This window comes from Gymnoscopelus braueri (genome assembly GCF_963280865.1).
Source record: "Gymnoscopelus braueri genome assembly, chromosome: 11".
Lineage (NCBI taxonomy): Eukaryota > Metazoa > Chordata > Actinopteri > Myctophiformes > Myctophidae > Gymnoscopelus > Gymnoscopelus braueri.
Window position 1 is genome coordinate 19,227,258 of NC_137613.1, and position 20,732 is coordinate 19,247,989.

At 43.7% G+C, this 20,732-nt stretch overlaps 1 protein-coding gene across 4 annotated transcripts; it reads right to left on the reverse strand.

Annotated features, from left to right (window-relative positions):
- Window positions 1-561: 561 nt before the first annotated feature.
- On the reverse strand, window positions 562-19,006 carry znf384a (zinc finger protein 384 a). 4 transcript variants are annotated; one of them, XM_080442918.1, is made up of 12 exons: window positions 18,809-19,006; window positions 16,100-16,167; window positions 15,350-15,638; window positions 12,886-13,002; window positions 11,766-11,932; window positions 11,573-11,649; window positions 10,812-11,036; window positions 8,951-9,118; window positions 7,477-7,555; window positions 6,776-6,934; window positions 5,124-5,510; window positions 562-3,091 (listed from the first exon to the last, which is right to left on the reverse strand). In XM_080442918.1, exons 2-12 carry the CDS (start codon window positions 16,160-16,162, stop codon window positions 3,059-3,061), a joined length of 1,764 nt encoding a protein of 587 aa, XP_080299044.1. In that variant the 5' UTR covers window positions 16,163-16,167; window positions 18,809-19,006; the 3' UTR covers window positions 562-3,058. The 4 variants fall into 4 exon arrangements, with proteins under 4 accessions (XP_080299044.1, XP_080299041.1, XP_080299042.1 ...); XM_080442915.1 differs by having other exon boundaries at window positions 562-5,510; window positions 18,809-18,940; XM_080442916.1 differs by lacking the exon at window positions 16,100-16,167 and having other exon boundaries at window positions 18,809-18,926.
- Window positions 19,007-20,732: the final 1,726 nt, after the last annotated feature.

The window sequence follows — 20,732 nt, forward strand, 5'->3', positions numbered from 1 at the left end:
TGTATATACTTTCCCCATTTTCTTAAACTGTTATTATATTTTGACACTTGCTTTGGCAATGTAAACGCATGTTTTCTTATGCCAATAAAGCTGCCAATTGGGCCAGCCTAACAGGTTACCAAAGGTCACAGATGTGTTGTCACACATTTCAGGAACATTCAAAACAATAACAAGCTCTCAATAATGGACGTTACGATTTCCAAGTAACAAAGTGTGATTTTTGCTTAGGTGAAAGGGTTGTTTCATACTACCTCCTAAGCAAGTTAGTTAACCACTTAAGACGTATTCAACAATGTAAAAAGGGCTACAAGTTCACATTATTCAGTTCAGTTATTTGTGAACAGTTTGGTAAAGTTTTACCGTTGACATGCCCAAAATATGGATGGCAGGTTGAAAGTGTCTAATTACAAGCTGCACAGATGGTATAATGTGTCAATTGTTCAAATCCTATAAGCCTCAGCCCCCCCCCATCATATTTTGAAAAAGCAATAATTCATACAGTATTGCAGTCTTGCAGTAAATCTGTTTTTTCCCCTAGTAAACAAAGTCAGACAACATGGGTTTTCATCAACTGTTTCTCAAGCTTTAATGTCCTTCCGTAGGAAACAGTCTATTCAGATGAACAAGAAGTGTAACTGTGCATACAGTATGCAAGAGTGTAGCATAAGAGGGTAGTTAATAATTGTAATATCAGGAGCATCAGTAATAACAACATTAACAAGAATATTGAGAACTTGTGTTACTTCTCATAAAAAGACATGTAATGAAATACAAGGAGGAGGACACATTAGAGAACAGCCTGTTTGGGAATGAGTTTTTTTTATTGGGCGGAGATAACCTACAAGTTTTCAACTACAAAAATGGCGTCGGTGTCCCAGATCACCTTCCTGGTGGCCTCTTTGCTTTTCCTATTATCAGACCAATGACACACCACTCCTATGTGCCTTCTTTTGTGTGTGTTGGACCAAGGGTCTGATGATGGTCCACAAGTGCTCAAACTGATCACTCTTGGTCTCTCTGCCTAACCCTGAATGGGTTTGTCCTGTCTTTATTTGTTTGTGATGTGAAAAAAAACAACAACCAAAAAGCAAAGACTATCACTAACAGAAACGTTGTAACTCTGTACAAGTCTTTTTAAGTCTTTGAATGAAGGAGCTTGCAAAAATAAAATAAAAGCTACCGGTATGTGTTGAACATAATAACCGGAGATGAGCCAGTTTGACCCAAAACATAAACACAACCTTCAAATTGTGATGAAAAAGCTGAACTAAACGGTATGACTGGGATCTGCTACTACATAAAATGTTATTTATGTAACTTTTGTTCAGATATTTTAGCAATGTCTTTCTTCAACACCTTCAAGACTTCTTGAAAAACGAAATTGTTCCATTTGGAAATGATCTAATCCAGTTTTCACAGAGCTTTCAGAGCTGTTAAATAGCCCATATATATCGCCTGTGTATATAAAACAACCGCTACTTCAATGTAAGCATTGTTTTAAATGTTCACGTTCTATGCACTTTAAAGGTGATCCAGGACACAGCCAATTAATTGGTACTTGTGAATTCCTTCCATTCCTTTCTATATGGTTTACAGCAGACATACTTCCCTTTTATGAATGGAAAAAAGTATTTTCTATCTATTTTATGTACAGGATACTGTAATACAATAATGCCTCAGATAATAATGTGGATAACATTTGCATACAATTATAATAATGAATGTAGTTATATTTTGTATGAAAGTTTTCAAAAAACAAAAACAAACTTGATAACAGTACCTGTCGGACATTTTTGCCACACAATCATCGCTTCCTATTTTAGCCATGCTTCAATACAGAGTCAACTTGACTAGAGTTGGAATATAATGGAAAATGGTCTCTTTGAGTAGTAATAATACAAAAACTAAATAATAAAACGACTGCTCTGTTGGTGGTGTCTTTCTCACTCCTTTCCCTTCACATTCATACAGTACACTCACTTCGCTTTCTCTCAAATTTGTTCACGCATTCGTCTGTTGGTAGAAAAATACATACATATGATATACAACAAAAAAAAGACAAACTTAGATGAAGCGCATCAAGTGCTTTCCTTTGACCCAATACAACCCATTTGACCCACCCCCTTTCTTTAGCTTCTTACGTTTTCCTCTTACTTTACTCAACTCCTGCCGCCTTCTCCTATTTAAGTGCATTTTTTGTAACCGTTAATGACACGCTCATTCAACACTGTTGGCTCTGTCAAAATGTGACTCTTTTTTTTAGAGTGAATTATACTTGGCTGCGTGCTGGAGTCGTGCACACTGACAATAGCTGACCTACGAGCTCACAATGCGTCGCAGCTTACAGGGCGGCTATTTTCATGCACACGGCACCGGTGCGTAACCAATTATAACCGGGCCCTTGTGACTACTCACACAGAATCAAGCTACGCAGCGTGGCTTTTCCTATGGAAATGAGAAGACTTTATGACAGGGTGGGAGATGAGTTGGGGGGGGGGGGGTGATTGGCAGCACACTTTGAGGAATCAAGTAAATGCTGTTTGGAGACTCAGCCCTGGGTATGTGTGTGTTAACCTTGTGTCACCAGGCCCTGTGGAACACCTGGTTTCTATTTCAAATTAACCAGTTAGATCTGGTTTACTGTATCTGGTAATTTGCGCCCGCATGCGCACACACGCACATGCACACACACGCACGCACGCACACACACACACACACACACACACACACACACACACAAACACACAAACACACAAACACACATACACACACACACACACACATACACACACACACACACACACACACACACACACACACACACACACACACACACACACACACACACACACACGCGCGTGCACACACCGCTTCCCATTCTAGATCCAGACCAGATCAGCAACCTGCAAAGCAAATTCATCCCAGTGTGTACTGTATGTGTGTGTGTTTGTGTGGGGGGGAGGGGTGTCAGTCATATTCTGCAACACTCATTGTCCTGCTCCCCTCTCCGTTTGTCATGTCTCTCCTCTGGCTCTGACTGGCTCTTTATCGACATCCATCATCCATCCTCCGGCACACTTCGCCTGTGCCACTGCAAGACATTATGAGTTTGGGTTTAGTTTTTTACACCGTGTCCGACTTCCCAGTGCAAATTCAGACTAAGATCATCTTCCCTCCATTCACTTACAATGGAACAAAGAGCGATTAGGGTAGGCAGGGTGACCAGACGTCCCAGTTTGGCCGGGATTGTCCCGGTTTCAAGCTGGGTGTCCCGAGTCCCGACAAATATCTCTAAAACATTAATATGTCCCGGTTTTCAACATTCACTACGACATTGTCCCGGTTTTCGAGAATTAAAATAATAATCATTTGTTTTCAGTGGTTGCATAAACGTTTATCATGTTCTTTTCATGTACACATGCTCACGTAACCAACCAGAAAACATGAACAAATGCATTGCATGTCTGAATTCAATGCTGAGGCTGATGTTTGGCAATCAGTCGTTGCCTGTATGCAACACCTATGGTGTGTATACATGTGCGCGTGCATGAACGTGCATGAATGACCACGCGCGTGCACTACGAGCGTGCACATTGATTTAAGGGTCCCGGTTTGAGGGGCTGAATATTTGGTCACCCTAGATTAGAGCATATTTCACAGCTAGCTTCACCATGCATCCAGTGATCAGATCGTATTTGAATAAGACTGAATGAATAATACCAAAGACACATTGAACATCTGATGGTCCGAAGTGAACCACCTATGACGGTATTAACCTGGTCAGGTCAGTTACAAAATGTAAATGCCATTCTATCTCCACTCAACATAAAACAGCAGTGAGTGGAGGGACATAAAATCTTTGCAGGTGTGTGTCATCAACAGGCAACTTATTCTGAAGATGTCGTCGTGTAAACCTAACGCATAGAACCCATTATACTGTCGTATTCACAGTGGTCAGAAAGCCAAAACGTATTCCAGACCAGCAGTCCTATGTAGAGCCAGGAATCAAGGCGAAGACTGCCCCAAAAAAAATAAGAAAAAAGAATCATCCATTTTAACAAGTCATTTAATCTGGTATTATTAGTTGAGCCGCGTAGCAATGCAAAACTATTGTATGTGACTGTCACTCTGTCTGCAATTCTGTCCACCAGAGGGTGCTGAAAAAAACATTAAAAAAACTAAACTTGGGCTGAAACATACTACCAGATGATGAGCGACGCGGCTCAACTATACACACCTCTAGGTTTAGAATGTTAATCTTCTTAAAACAGAGAAAAATCTGCAAATGGGGCAAACCCACTTTCCGTTTCCAATGCAGTCACTTTTCAAGTTCCAAAACTCCTCATAAAGACCCATTCCATTGGCTAAAATCCATTTGACATTGTTGGCATAGCACCTTTTAACCTTTGCAACAATTCTACTGAAAGCATCTTTGGCTTCATGTTTACAAACACTCAAATTATTTGATCAGTCATCTCTCTACTAGTAAGCCCCTGTCTTGATTGCTGGGTATCACACTTAGCTACCCAACTGTGTGTTGATTGACAGGTTGACAGTCCAATACTAACGCTAGCTCACTGCTAGCTAGCTACCTACTCACAGCGAAGGAGAGACGCTAGCTAGGTGCAGCAATGAAGGGAGGGACATAATAACGCAACCAATGACATTGAATGCAGTTCAATACACTTTGATTGCAATCCTGAAGCCAACAATGGCTGTGAAGCTGAGTTTTAGGTCAAATGGAGTCTGAAATAATTAGCTAACCTCAATTTTCAATATTCCCGTGTCAAAACACTGCCCAAATGATACATAACCACATTTGAAATGTTTGCCAGTGAAATGGGCCTTTAACTCAAGTGAAATCTTGAATAAGGCAGATCCACTAACTCCAAGATAAGGCCACTTGATTAAAGGAAGTTCTTGAAACAAGTTCAACTGGAAACAAATGACGTTCTCCCCCACAAGGACAGAATTTTCATTTGTTTTATGAAAAACAAGACTCCGGAGCAGCACCGAATCTGACTCGTCAAAGTTTTCGCAGCGTAGTGACCCCTTCAAGACAGGGCGGGCGGGTGGAAGGGGAAAAAGAAAGTTCACCCTCATTATGAGTTCATATGTTCCACCTGTATGGCTGAGGTGGAGACGGTGAGGCACAGGTCCTTGTGGGCCACCAGGTCTGCCACGCTGACCGGCTTGTACTGGATCTCGTTGGCCGCCACCGTCTTGTACTGGTGCAGGTCGAACGGGCACGGCACCGCGGCCTCCGTGGGCTGCTGCTGGTAGCTGCCGGGCGGCCCCCCGGCGTTGGGGTTCTGGTTGGGGTTCAGCTGGTTGGAGAGCTGGCCCGCTCCGCCGCCCCCCCGTCCTCTGCCCCGGCCGCGCCCGCGGCCCCGCCCCCCTCCTCCGGGGCCTCCCGGGTTGAGGCCCTGGGCCTGCTGGGCGGCCACGGCCGCCGCCACCGTCAGAGGGTCTGGGTTGTGTTTCCGCATGTGCTTCATTAGGTACGTCTCCTATAGGAGGGAGAAGACAGAAACAATGGGGATGAACTAGGACAGAAATAGAATCATATTGAATAAAATAAGAATAATGTAAAAGTATTTTAACCACATGAATCCTAGCATCCCTATTCTGGGGGAGAACATTTGGCAAAAATACATAAAATTACATGTATCTTATTTTAGTATTTTATTTTTCAAAACAAATTATAAAAAATAATAGAAAAAAGCAATTGGAAAAACATGGCCCCTCACGCATTAGAAGGCCAATATCAGTCACCAGAACCAAGCATGGGTGTTTTCAATGAGTCTGATATGGTTAAAATGTAGTTTGAAGTTATAATGGGTTTATATAGGAAGGGGGTGTGTCTGATGAAATGAATATAAAATATCTAAATACCGAATCAAGCAACGTAAGAACTGTATGGGGTGCTCACACGTTAAAATGACCCCACACATGTTTTAAAGTGAAATATCCCTTTAACAATACAGTATATTTTGCTTTGTGTATATATGTTTGTATGTTGTTTTGTGGACGCTCGGAAGAGTAGCTGTTACCATTTTTAACAGCTAATAGGGATCCTAAATACTTCCTAAAAATCTATATACTTCGTTGTACAACGAATAGGAAAGAAAATAGCCAATCTACAAGTTCACGACACGTTGCGACGATACGTCGTGTCGTGATTTGCCCAAAATAGGGACACCAGGTTAAAAGTGGTTAATCAGTTACTTTGAGCGAGAGACGCGGTCATACGATGAGGTATACACTAGGCTTAAGTCTATCCCTGGCTGTGAATCCTCCTTTTAACCCATTAAGACCTGAAGCCGATTCTACATGTCTCCTAAATCCCAACAGTTTTCTGAAAAACATATGTTTCTATATCAGTGGTGCTCAAACTTTTTCATGTCAAGGACCCCCAAAATTATATGTATTTGGCCGCGGACCTCCATCAAAATATTTTGTTCCAGGGACCCCCAGAAGCAAAGATTTGAGTTAAAAATATTCGCTTTAAAAATGTATATATTCAAAGATTTGCACACATTTTCACGATTTTTCAAAAATAGCAGATCTACAAGCTCATTGCGCGGCACTCGGTGCCGCGCCATGAGCTTGTATATCTGCTATTTTTGAATAGCCAAAGTGTAAAATAAAGCTTTTCAGCTCAAATCTAAAAATGACACAGTTCCAGGTCTTATTAAAGAGGAAAAACTAAAAAAAACTAAGCAGAGGGCGGGTCTTTTGGCAGTGATTGGTTTGACTGGCAGAGCCTACGTACCGAGGTATAGGATCGGTTGCAGAGGCCACAGGAATACAGCTTGGCATGTTTGACTGTGTGAGTGGACAGGTGCACTTCCAGGGTGGCAGCGTCCGTGTAACCACGGTTACAGTTGTGGCACTTGTACGGCTTGTCTTTGTTGTGCTGTCGGCGGTGAGACTTTGAGGGGGAGGGGAAGAGAGAGAGAGAGAGAGAGAGAGAGAGAGAGAGAGAGAGAGAGAGAGAGAGAGAGAGAGAGAGAGAGAGAGAGACACAGAGAGAGAGAGAGAGAGAGAGAGAGAGAGAGAGAGAGAGAGAGAGAGAGAGAGAGATGTCAAATGACAGAGCAATAAACACAACTTCTGTGAGTTCAATACTTTTGTCTTAAGAAAGAGTTAAGCCGTTAAAATACCCAATGTTTTTCAAAGTGGGAAAATATAGAGAAGAAATATGGATAGTTAATTAATTCATTATGGGATAATGGGATATCTCCAACCATTAATGTACAGTTCTTTAGCGTCCGCAGATGAGGACAAACTCACCATTTACATTTTTTTATAACAGATATGGAGAATCTGCCAATTTGACAAGAAAGCTTCACTGATTTCCAAGAATTGAAGAATGGAACATGTGGAGACATCTGCTTTAAAAAAAATTGAGATGCTAATTCAATAAAGATCCCCTCCCCCATCTGAAATGGGGGACTGTAGCTAGGCAGGTACCTGTAGGTTGGACAGCTGAGTGAAGGCCTTCTCACAGCCAGGGTGGACACACTTATACGGCCGGTCACCAGTGTGGATTCTACGGAAAACATGCATGAACACGAGTACGCGCACACACACACACACACACACACACACACACACACACACACACACACACACACACACACACACACACACACACACACACACACACACACACACACACACACACACACACACACACACACACACCTATGAAATTACATTATTTTGCTTTCTTTATTTCATTTTGTCATTTGAGGTTAGGTGAATGTGAATGCGAGTTGTGTTGTCAGATTAAGTGGATTCTGTATGGCAGAGTTCCTGCAAAGCCATGGGGGGTAAAATAAACTTAATGGAGGATGTGTTAACATAGCATGCCAGAAAGACGGACATACATGGAAAAGCAAACACTGATGCAGAATGACAGGTTAGGTTTGGTGGGTTATCTGATCTATTAGTTGACTAGTCTGTCCCAATAATTAGGCTGAATGGGTTAAGCTTTGGGCCAATGTCCACCGGACAGGTTTCTGTTCTGGTCCCCAACCGTGCATGTAGACGCAACAGATGCAGACATTTTACAAATTGTTACCCGTCGGATTCTGCCATGCTAAAAAGTGCCATTCAGGATTAATATAACATTAATAGTGCCATTTCACTTTCCCAAAACGAAGTAACAGGACTCTTAAAAAAAAAACATTGGTAGAGATATTGGTTTGTTTATGTGCACAAAGTGTGATTATAAGACCCGTTTCGGAATACAATGAGAGTGATAAGAGAGAAAGAATGCACCTCCTCATTACCCACTGATCATTTTCAAGATGATTTTCTCACTAATCTGCGCATGGGGTTGAAATCATGTCAGGACCTAGCAACAGCCATTGCAACAAAGCAGACTAGCAGGTCGATTCTCATGGTTATTTCAAAGTAAAAAAGAAAAAAGAAAACTCAAGTGGGGCTTTAAGACAAACCAAAAATGTGATTAGTCGGTTGTTAACCCCACATCAGCCATGTGTTACCTGATACTAAACTGACCAAAGAGGGAACTCTTTTTTTTTTTTTTTTTTTTTGCACTCATCAACAGATTCTTGTGGGAAGAGCTGGACATGGTCGATGTGGTTCCTATACGTCAATCCATCCTTCTATCTTGCCTTGCGCCAAAATAGAAGGTACATTTCTCCTCTGACAACAGACAGCTTTATATTTCTTTATCCATCCATCCATCCATCCACCCCTTATCCACCCACTCATGTGTAGTATCCCTTGTTTATCCTGGCCTGCAGTAAAAGGGCTTCAAAGTGTGTTTCTGCCTACTGGTTAAGTACGTATTACCAAGTTAGCGGCATGACTGTTCTTGCATCTACGGTGCAAATAGAACAGGGCTGCGTCTAAAACTATAACAAACTAAACTACATCTCTCCTGGGGTTCACGGGGCCAAGCCAAGTCGCCTACCGTGTGTGCTGCTGCAGGTGACTGAGCTGCCTGAATGTTTTCTGGCAGTAGGAGCAGGTGTACGGCTTGGCCCCGCTGTGGATGCGGATGTGCTGGGACAGGTAGCTGGAGTTGGCAAACGACTTGGAGCAGTGGGGGCACTTGTGGGGCTTGGACTCAGTATGGTTTCTAACAGGGGGATAGGGGGGGATAAGGGGGTGGAGAGAGATAAACAAGAGAGAGAAAGAAAACAGAGAGAGGTACTTTTAGAGTTCATAAGCTGAGATAACTTGAATAAAAGGGGCTGATTGATACACGGTATTAGTCTGACAGTGTGCTCTTTGTGCTGTGTCTGAGTTGTGATAACACAGAACAAAAACATACAGCAAGCACAGTCGCCCTTCTCAACTCTCTTTCTCTTTCTCTCTCTTTCTCTCGCAGTCGCTCTCTTCGCCTAGCATGTCCTGGTTTGTGAGCAGTCTGTGTCGGCTGCAGCCGGATTGAAATGTAAATTGAGGCAAGTGGCAGGCTACTGAAGTGTGCACATCTGTCACTTCAAGCTTAATGGCTACGGAGGTACAGAAATCACCAGGGTGTGGCGATAAGGGCAATTAAAACACGTGGACCAAGGGGAAGCCGAGTACAGCAGCAAAATGGTGAGAGGGCGTCAAATGAGGTCTGGGGGAGGGGGCTGACGTGGCCATCTGGGATGGGACCATATCATGTGAAACCAAACAATGCATGCATCACTTTGTGGAAAGCAATGGAAAGAGGTGGAGATAGTTGCTACAGTCGAAGGTATCCTCAAGGTTCAATTAGTAGCTTTAGTGATGGGGAGTGAAGTGGGCTGCATGGTGGATGGAGTACCCAGGTCATTAATGGAATTGTCACAGGTTCGAGCCCCACGACAGCCAATGTGCGTTCAACACAGTTTTGTCAAAGTGCCAATGAGAAAGATGCTGAACCACTAACTCTGATCATGCATTCTAAGATGTAAAATGCAAATGTATGACCACTTGCTGTAAAATAAGTGGTGAATTTGTGCCTCAATGTTATCACACAAAAACTGTAATAATTAATTATATTTTCACAGTTTATTTTCCAGTGTTATTGGGTTACACTGGAAAGGGTGGCATGCCATGGCGGTTGGCTTAACCACATTATAGATTCTAGAGCATGGGTAAAGTGCTTGGCCAAGGATACTAAAACAGGGCAGATGTGTGCCTCGAACCCGGATACAGTTCCAACTTGCCACCCGCATTTTACGTATTGAATTGTTTGCATAACTGAACATCATGCAAGACTCCAGTGATAAATGGTGGCCTTTAAAGAGCACTTTGTAAAAATACAGGTGATTTATTCCAGGTTCAATCCAAAAAGTGCATAATTAAAAGAGTGTTGCACAGAAAGGACAGGTGGAGCTGTGGCACATATGAGATGAGAAACACCACACACATAACAGAGAGAAAGCAATCATAGCACCGTACCACCGTACAATGAATGTGCAGTGACAGTATAAATTGTTTCTAACTAACAAAAGGAATGAAATATAACATAAAACATAATATGATGATAAATGTATGGTGTTCTACTATTATAACAATGTGATGTGGCACCTTGCACACACACACACACACACACACACACACACACACACACACACACACACACACACACACATGTGCAAGTGCATGAATCGCACACATACTCGCAGGGACATCTACACCGGTGCAAGCACACACACACACACACACACACACACACACACACTCACACGCACACGCACACGCACACGCACACACACACACACACACACACGCACACACGCACACACGCACACGCACACACACACACACACACGCACACGCACACACACAGTTACCGTGTGTGCTGCTGCAGGTGACTGAGCTGCCTGAATGTTTTCTGGCAGTAGGAGCAGGTGTACGGCTTGGCTCCGCTGTGGATGCGGATGTGCTGGGACAGGTAGCTGGAGTTGGCAAACGACTTGGAGCAGTGGGGGCACTTGTGGGGCTTGGCCTCCGTGTGCGACTTGGCGTGGATCTGCATGTCTGACTTGCTGAAGAACGTCACAGCACACATCCTGCATCTTTGGAAGGAAGAATGGGAGAGAGACTTAAAAAGTTTGAATGATTTGAGTGAGTGATTGGTTGGCTGGGTTGCTTGCATGATTAAATGACTAGTTTGTTCCCTAATCTATCTCCATTTTAGTTTATTTCATCCATTTCCACCACCAGTGGAGTTGGACGGGGTGATTGCACCCCATTCTGTCTCTTAGCATTTCCAAAATGTATGAATAGGTCTGTCACAAATGTTTTTGTCTTAGGAGAGGTCCTTAACCACTTTTCAATAGTTGTGCACCTGGATCAATTCGCTTTGCCAGTTTGCATATTCAGTCTATAGAGAATCAGTGGATACAGAGACACAGTCTGTGTGCGTGCAATCGTGCATGTACTGGTGACGCATGGTTACATGCATCAAATGTTGTGTTAGATATCTAACTGTCTGGCTACTGCGAGACTAACCCTGCGTAGATATTAGTCTGGCCATGCCAGGCTACCTATAAAGTGTTCATCAATGACTTGACATAAAACTGTCTATACAGTATAAAAGGAGGTCGTCTACCTGTAGGATTTGGGGCCATCTTTGTTGGTGTGTTCATCCTCGTCATTGGACAGGTCGTATGGGTCAGCAATGTGGTGCTGTGAACACAACAGGACCATTGACAAGTGTTAATAATGAGCAGTCATTTCCCACTGTCTGTTTAGTATCTATATGAAAGGTTAGGCTAAATTGAAAAAGAGAGGAGAACACTCACCCCTACTTGTCCCCCGGCAGCCAGGTGTGCCAATATTAACGCGTCACTTCCTGGCGGCAAGACTCCGCCAAGTCCCCCAAGTCTGCCCATCGCCTGTTTCCTCTTTCTGCCTCGTTTCCCTGGCGTTGGCATGACTTGGGGAGGGGCAGCAATGTTGTCTTTCTTGTCTGAAACATGGATGGCGATGGGGGATAGGAGAGGAATGCGGATGAGATGGAATGAGCGGAAAACCCAAGAGGAGAGGAGGATTTTGGGTATGGGGAGCGGGTGGAAGAGAGAGAAAGAGACAGGGAGAGACAGCAGGCATTAGAAACTGTACAAACTTGACGTAATAAGGCCTAGGTATCTCCCCTAGTATAGTATCTCTGTTCTGGGGTCTTTTGGATGGACACTGTGTGTGTGTGTGTGTGTGTGTGTGTGTGTGTGTGTGTGTGTGTGTGTGTGTGTGTGTGTGTGTGTGTGTGTGTGTGTGTGTGTGTGTGTGTGTGTGTGTGTGTGTGTGTGTGTGTGTGTGTGTGTGTGTGTGTGTGTGTGTGTGTGTGTGCGCGTGTGTGTGTGTGATAGGACAATGCCACATGTAATCATGTCATTGGAAAACATCCTGTCGGAAGGAGAGTTATGTCACCACGAAATCTGAGATTTTGCACAAAAAAAATACAGAAAAAGAACTCCATCCCCCTTTGTGTGGCTGCATTTGTGTATTGTACATTTGTAATAGTCAAGGGGTTGGTAATAGTGCGTGTGTATGTCTATGTATGTTGCACACAGCGTCTTTTTGATTTACACTGGGGAGAAAAGCAGGCGAAATCCATCAGGACTTGTCTGAGTGGACACAAGCTAACGGGACAGTGGGAGTTGAAGGGTCAGTAGCGGGTGCTCAGCAGAATCTACATGCTCAGCAGAATCCCTCCTCCATTATATACATTCTAACCATACTGTACATGGACCTTAACCTGCAGAACTATTGTCCTTTACCTGGCTTAGTAGCTGGCAAAACAAGAAAACTATCATCAAAATAGCTGACAAATTAACAACCTGCACCTTTAGTTCCATTTTAAACCTGCGCAAGGAAATGAAAATGAAATTGAAAAGCCAATTGTGACCCTGTTTTTTTTTTTACCTGTGTTTGAGGGGGGGTTGATTGCGGAAAATATCATGGTGGCGGTGTGGGCTCCAGATACAAATGATTGCGTGGAGGGGACCAGCGTGCCCTGGGGTGTGGTGATGACTAACCCCGCTGAGAGGGAGAGAGACACTTTGACCTGAGCCCAATGCTCCGTCAACACATAGTATATACATTTTACATTTCATTCATGTTAAGACCTATGTATCTCACACCCTGTGGTTCATGTTTCATTTTCTTCATTTCGTTATGAGAGTGGGCATTAATCCGGCCATCCCTGCTAAATTTTGACAGTGCGGTAGGGAGGGGAGACAAGAAAGGCGGGGCAGACAGAGGGTGGGGGTGAGGTGGAGGGGGGGGCATGAAGCACAGGTAATAGGGTCCAATTGACTGAGCCACCAGGATGCCCCGTGCCTTTTTAAGCTTGTGTCAAATCTGTCTTTGTGTTAAACGCTTAATTCACATCCCAACAGCGTCGACACTGCACACAACACGGCAGCTGCAAAATCTAAAGCAATCTTTATAATCATAATAAACAAGCAAAAACAAACTGCTTCACATGAACAACAGTGGTGTAACTAAGAGATTCACTGAGACAAATATATACTGTATATTACATACACTGATTAACAACTAAAAAGAAAAGAATCTTGGTAAGAGTATTTCCTGGTTTTAACGTGGTGCAAGAAAAGATGGTGGAAAAGGGGGGCTATGACTGGTTACCGTTGGACGCCGATGCACCAACAGCAAAGTTGAGGTTTTCCCAACTTTGAAGCTTGTTGATGCCATGGAAAAGTGTTGAGACGCTCGTCTCCATAGAGAGGGCATGGAAAAGTGTTGAGACAATTGTCTCCATAGACTTTGCATTGAAACTTGATGCTCAATCAGAACGTGCCAGCATTTTGACACTGCTGATGTGAAATGGGCTTCGAGTTTATAGTACATTTACTACCACTACAACTAAGAATTGTTGTTACAGATCTGCCGTATTTATTTAGATTTTTGTCGAAATAATTTGGGACCTTGGGAGTCTCCAGACCTACCAGTTAATGCATCCTGGCTTTTACAATTAGGATAGTACTATTCAGTAAAGCATTAAAGGTTTGCTGTGCCAAGGAGTAGCTTCTTGTCCTGTCAACACACACCTTTGGATGCTGTATATGTGCTCTTATCTAAAGTGACTCAGAAAGAATAGCCTGTGTGATGTTTTGGCATCGATGGGCTTTCCTTCCCTGTCATCATGGTAATTAATTTAGTTTGCAGGGACACTCTGCTCATATCTGGAGTGACTTTGAACGAGTGAAACGGTAATTAACGAATTGTCTATTTAGCTATCTAGCCATGATGTCCATGTTCTGCTGTTGTCAGTCACAGTGCCCTGACAAAAGATGCAACAGATACGCATTCGTATGCCACCGGTAACACTTGGAGCACACAAGGCTTCTCATAATACTGTAGTTTTACTCAATGACACTGAACAGTTAAGTTGTTGGCAGGCATAGTTGCCTCTGAAATTTTGATGGTAACGCCATGTAACTGAATACAGGTACTCTGAATGCGACTCGCAAATGAAAAGTTGCCTTACCAGACAAATAACTTGAACTGAAGTGGACTCATCTTACAAGCACTGTCCAAATATGAGACAATACTCATGTCCGAACTCATTCACTGCCACTGACGTAAAAAACGTAATTCGTCCCGTTTACCAATCCTGCCACTGACGTAAAAAACGTAATTTTATTTTTTTGAAAAAATTTTTTTTTTATTTTATTTTTTATTTTTTATTTTTTTTTTCAAATTTGACCCAAAGACCAAGGAGATATGATTGTTTAAAGATCTACACTCCCATCCACTTCCTTGTTAACTTAAAACTTAAAAATTCTGTATCTCGGCTCCTGAGTACTTTTTTTTTTAAATGAAAAATCTCTGGCAGTGGGCAAACGCGGCCAGCAATAATTGTGGCAGTGAATGAGTTTGAAAAGATAATGTAAACAAAACTATTTCCTACACAACTATTCTGTACATGTGCCATATCACGTGACCAAAAAAGAACGTCAAATGGCGTGGCAGACACAAGGATAAGATTATGAACAAAAGGTAAGGAGGACACATGTACGATATACTAAAAAGACAGGCAGAAGATCGCGCACGCACGCACGCACGCACGCACGCACGCACGCACGCACGCACGCACGCACGCACGCACGCACGCACGCACGCACGCACGCACGCACGCACGCACGCACGCACGCACGCACACACACACACACACACACACACACACACACACACACACACACACACACACACACACACACACACACACACACACACACACACACACACACACACACACACACACACACACACACACACACACACACACACACACACACACACACACACACACACACACACACACACACACACACACACACACACACACAGCTGAGCCGCTCACCTGCCGTCATGATTCCCATGGAGGGGACCTGCACCATGGTGCTGTTCTGGGAGACATGGGTTTGGTGGAGGTGCGCCCCGACCGCACTCAGGGGAACGCCCCCTCCGCCCGTGCCCCCTTCCTGCTTGGGGACCACCCGCACCCCCGCCCCCATCATGTCCATGGAGCCGGCGAGCACTGCGGTCTGGTAGTGGGAGGAGGAGGAGGGGTGAGCGAAGGATGGAGGGGGGCCTCCCTTCTCGGGACCAAGCTGCTCCTTCATCTTGTTCAGGAACATGGCGTTCTCGATCTAAACGGGGGGTGCACGGAGATTTTTGTGGGGAAGGAGGGGGGGGTGAATGGAGGATGGGGATCAGGAAAGATATGAGAAGGTATGGGGTGGGGGGGGGGGGGGGTGAGAGGAGGAGAAGAGGGGAGGGGGGCAACGGAGTGGTTAGATGGCCGAGGGACAAAAATGTTTTCCTGGAGCAACAAAGTCAAACTAAAAAATAGTCACGTGTGTGTGTGCTTTAGCCAACTTCACCAGTCGATGCGAGCGCTATTCGTTAGTGTTATCAACAACATTATTATGCCGAGTCAAGTCTCTCACGGGTGTTATGCATTCATCTATTCGGTACCATTATGACTGAGTCAACGCAAACTGGCAGTACTCGCCCGCGGGGCATGTCATCACCCAAGCACATTACACTGTACCACTACACACATGTGTATTATATGACAATGCCAACATTTCAATAAGGTTGTCTCTACCTGTCCTTGTACAGTGGGGACGGGAGACCAAAAGTATGACGAGTTGAAATGGGATTCGTCCATTATTTCTGTAATTAAAAAGCAACACACTTAGCAAAACACCCGTCCTCCTACCTCCTACCTCCTGCCTCCTCCTCGAGGCTCTCGTTTTGCTTTGTTTCTTGTGCAGTATTTTCCTTCAGCTCAAACGAGACCGCGCACGGCCTGCGTTTCAAGTCATCTTGGTTTGTTTCCCCTCCGCGCATCCTCTCCTCCAGTGATGACTGATTTTAAGTTGTAACACAACATCAAGTTCTGACTGCTTTCTTTCAACAGTGGGAAATTAACACCAGCCACTAACCAAATATAGGCACATTTTTCACTGGTGAGTTTCTTACTTACCGTTACTTTTACCTTTGGCAGGTGACCAACAATAATCTTTGGGCCTCTTTCAATTAAAAATACTTTGGTTGGTACAAATGCTAACGTACGAGTCACATTGGCTGGTGGACATTAAATCATTTCCCGACCGGGCTCTTGCTCTTTGAAGGAATATTTCTTCCCTCCAAACTCTTGGGAAAAAAACAACAAACAAAACAAAACAAAGTTTACAGAGAAGAGGAAATGAAAAAGGAATCAAGTAAAAGATGTTTAATCTTTGGAGGGAATGATGCCAAAGAATTATCAGAGCAGAGACAAGTGCTGAGAAAACACTAGAGTTGTTCCAATTCCGATACCAGTATCGGAAAAGCTGCCTATATTGCCTAAAATGCTGGTATCAGCGAGTATGGCAGTCAATGCCATTTCGATACCACGTCATTTATCACATGATATTTCATTTACGGTAATATTTCGAATATTTCAGTTGATGTTGCATGACTGTTTTATACTCTTACCGTACTATTTACATTATTAGTTTACTAACTTGTAGCTGCACATTAACCAATCAATCAATGTGTGAGTATGCATATGTGATGAAAATGACACATGCTTTTTGTGATATAGTTTGCTCTGGAAACAACGCCGCTTGTGGAACAGCTGCCCAACTTTTCACCATCAATCCCACCGTTCTTCTGATACTCTGTTAATCATCTCCCAGTGAGACAAGAGAGAATTGAGTCAGTAGATAGATAGAATAGATACGATAGAATAGTCCCCACTTCTTGGGGCGATTTTTTGTCACTGTATATTTGGCACATACGTGAAACTGCATCTACCCATCCTATAACTACTAAGAGCAATGAGCAGCCATTCTACGGCGCTTGGGGGGAGCATTTAGGGGTTAAGAGTCTTGCTCAGGGACACACATTGACACATTGCTGGCCTGGCCTGGGATCGAACCAGGGACAACCAGGGACTCTAGCTCCCCATGCGGGCTCACTAACAACTCAGTTACTGTAAGTGTGTGTGGAAGTTTCCGTTTCATTGTTTTGAATTTGACCTACTGCATATTTTCATGTGATAGGTCACCAGTTTTTTTTTATTTTTAACCTTCACATGCCTGTGAAGCTTCTGTCGTGATTGCCATGCACAGCCATAGTGTTCACGTAAAAAAGTATGCATGCAAAATGCAGTTAAAAAGGGGGGAGAATGTACTTGAAAGAACCATCTATGTGATGAATTTAAATTTGAAACTCAAACCTAGAGTATACAGACAGACAGACAGACAACATTGAGCAGAGCAATGCATCTGGCATGCTATGATTTCTTTTTCCATGTCTTCTCCTTCAGGTGGTGCAGAACTTGTTGTGTGTGTGTGTGTGTGTGTGTGTGTGTGTGTGTGTGTGTGTGTGTGTGTGTGTGTGTGTGTGTCTGTCTGTCATTAATACACTTCTCATCAGCTGGAACGGCTGACAATTCTGCGTCAAAAAAATATGTGAGTGAGGAGGGTGTTATTTCTGTACATGTCTCACAATGAACGCCATTTTGATGGGGAGCACAGCTGTAGCAGGGCTAGCTGGCTGTACAGTAAAAAAAAAACCTCTGTGTTCATGTATCCCTTTTAACTCTGCTAATGTAACAAATGTGACCAAATGGACCCGAAAGGGTCCATTTGGTTACATTTGTTACACTCGCAGACTTAAATGGATAAAAAGTTAAATGGATACATTTATCCATTTAAATGTATCCATTTAAATGGATACATTTATCACGTATCCATCTAACTCTGCGAGCGTAACAAATGTAACCAAATGGACCCGAAAGGTCCATTTGGTTACATTTGTTACGCTCGCAGAGTTAAATGGATACATTTATCAGCTGATCGTCGCCAGGGGTGTAAACAAACATCCTCCCAAAACAACAACTGTGCTGCTATAACTTGCCTCCATTTAATTTTTGCAGCTTTTGTTCGCTTTAGCTTCGCTAACAACGAGGCCTGCAGTAATGCTATATAATAAATAACTCTGTTGTTACTAAATAATAGACGTCCTCTCTCTCTCTCCATCTCTCTCTCCACCAACCATCACTCTCTCTCTCTCTCCGTGACAAAATAAAAAAAGAGAAAAAAAAGTGTGGAATAAAAAAAACCAAACAGAAGAGAAGGGAAACAAGACGCTAGACTGCATGCAGACTTCCGGCGGCGGAGAGAGAGAGCGAGAGAGAGAGAGAGACGGCGGAGAGAAGCGGCTGCAGCTCGCTCACACACAAACACACACTCACACACACACTCACACACTCAGAAGAAACAACACACCGCTCACTACTAAACAACTCGGTGTTAAATATTACCGGTTGGAGAGGAGTCCCGGTCAACGGACCTCGGAGCTTCCACGGACCGGGGACAGTTCGCAAACTTTAAGTCCGAATCCCGATCCGCCCCCCCGGCCGAACCCTCTCTCTCTCTCTCTCTCTCAGATGTTTTTTTTCCTCCCTTTTTTTTTTTTTTTTTCTTAATTTTTTTTCCTTCCCCTCTCTGCCTCTCGCTCTCTTGTGGGTCTGCTCGATTCCTCCGCTGTACCCTTCCGGTTATTAATATCCGGTCTGCTCCTCTGCGGGGTTTCTGTGGTTCTGTGACTGTCCCTGTCTAGTCTTCTTGAAATATATTTATATATATACAAATATATTTTTATATATGTATATTTATATATACGTGTGTGTGTGTGTGTATGTGTGTAATATGTATAGATAATGTGAAAATGACTCTAATATATAATTACAACTTAACACAAATCTTTATGTCTGGAACATTTCACATTCATGTGAGTCTGAGACACATATTGGAATTGTCTTTCTTGGGCAGATTAAAGATTTCTATTTTTGTCTAGCGCAGAAATAGAGAGACAGGGCGTATACATTTTTTCTACATTTTCTTTTCAACCCGGCAACCCAAATGGACACGGTATGAGTGGTCAAGCATGTTCGTTGTTGTTGTCACCTGTCAATCACTGTCAATCAGATCATCTTCAGTGCTTGTCAGGATGTCAGAGGAGGGTGGCAATACTCTAAATAAGAAAACAAGGATTTTTGATGTAGGAACACTCTTTTATATGACATACCAAGCACAAAAACCAACTCACTCAATTGTGGAGCACATTTCCCATAGTGAATAACAACTTAATAACATTGAAACAATACACAAAAACTGGGTGTGCGACTGTGTGCATGCCATGCAACCAAGTCCTGGGGTAGCCAGGGTGTGGTTGAATCGCTTAACCAGCCCATCAGTCTAGGCAGGGATATTGAGGAGTGGTCCTTCTTTTCCTCACCCCTAGCCGCCGACAGACCTCCTGGAACACTTGGGCTCCGAAAATTGTGTTATTGGTCACTGTGGAGCTCTTATTCAGGGGCCACGAACTGGTCGAACATCTTGTTGACCAGTTTCTCCTCATGTGGTCGCCAAACTCTTGTCTAGAAGTGCATACGCCTCTGACCACTTGGGGAAGTAATCCATGACGGTGGTTCCCACTTCCATGGGTGATGGGGAGTTGCCCTTGTATATTGATCCCCACACACTCCAGGAGTGCCCCCCACCATGTACTGTTGTAGCAAAGCATGTGAGTGTCAGGTAGGGCCTTTCTGGGTGGCGTTACCGGTGCACAATTCACATCGACGGACATACAGCTTCACATACAGCTGGCAGTATGACCAGTAGAACCAGTCATAAGGTCTTGGAGATTCTGAAGTGTTCTGCCCCCCCCCAACTCAGCTCTTTTGCTGAGACAACAGGACACCTGGAGCTGCTGTGTCTCACCGTCCCTCTCCAGTGAAGGTCACCGTCTGTACAGCAAGGCTGAGAACGCCTTGCTCTCTTTATCCAGTGCTGATACTGCGGCCGGTAACCGGAAGACTCACCCCAAAAGACACTCACCCCCATTTCTTTGCCGGACTGCTCGCCCCCAACGGTTCTTGTATTCTTGTATTTGTTTTACTGAGGTTAAGGTTAGGAATAAAGTTAGCTCTGGTCCATAGCGTTAGAAGGATCTACAAGCTCATCTACAAGCTCATCTACAAGCTTGTAGATCTGCAATTTTCACAATATTTATCAGTGGAACCGAGTCAAACTAAATCCTCAACTCCTACAATTCCAAGTGCTTGTCAGGGTGGGGGGTCCCCAGTTCAAATATGATTATTTTGGGGGGTCGCGGCCTGAAACGGTTGAGAACCACTGGGCTAAGGCTGCTATTCTTGAAACAGGACATATAAACAAGCACAT

Excerpts from the sequence above, each read along its gene's own strand:
- znf384a (XM_080442918.1), bottom strand. The coding sequence starts at position 16,162 with ATGGACGAATCCCATTTCAACTCGTCATACTTTTGGTCTCCCGTCCCC. Across the intron at positions 13,003-15,349 it reads CATGGGAATCATGACGGCAG|CGGGGTTAGTCATCACCACA; the intron begins GTGAGCGGCTCA and ends TCTCCCTCTCAG. Across the intron at positions 5,511-6,775 it reads GCAACCGATCCTATACCTCG|GAGACGTACCTAATGAAGCA; the intron begins GTACGTAGGCTC and ends TCCCTCCTATAG.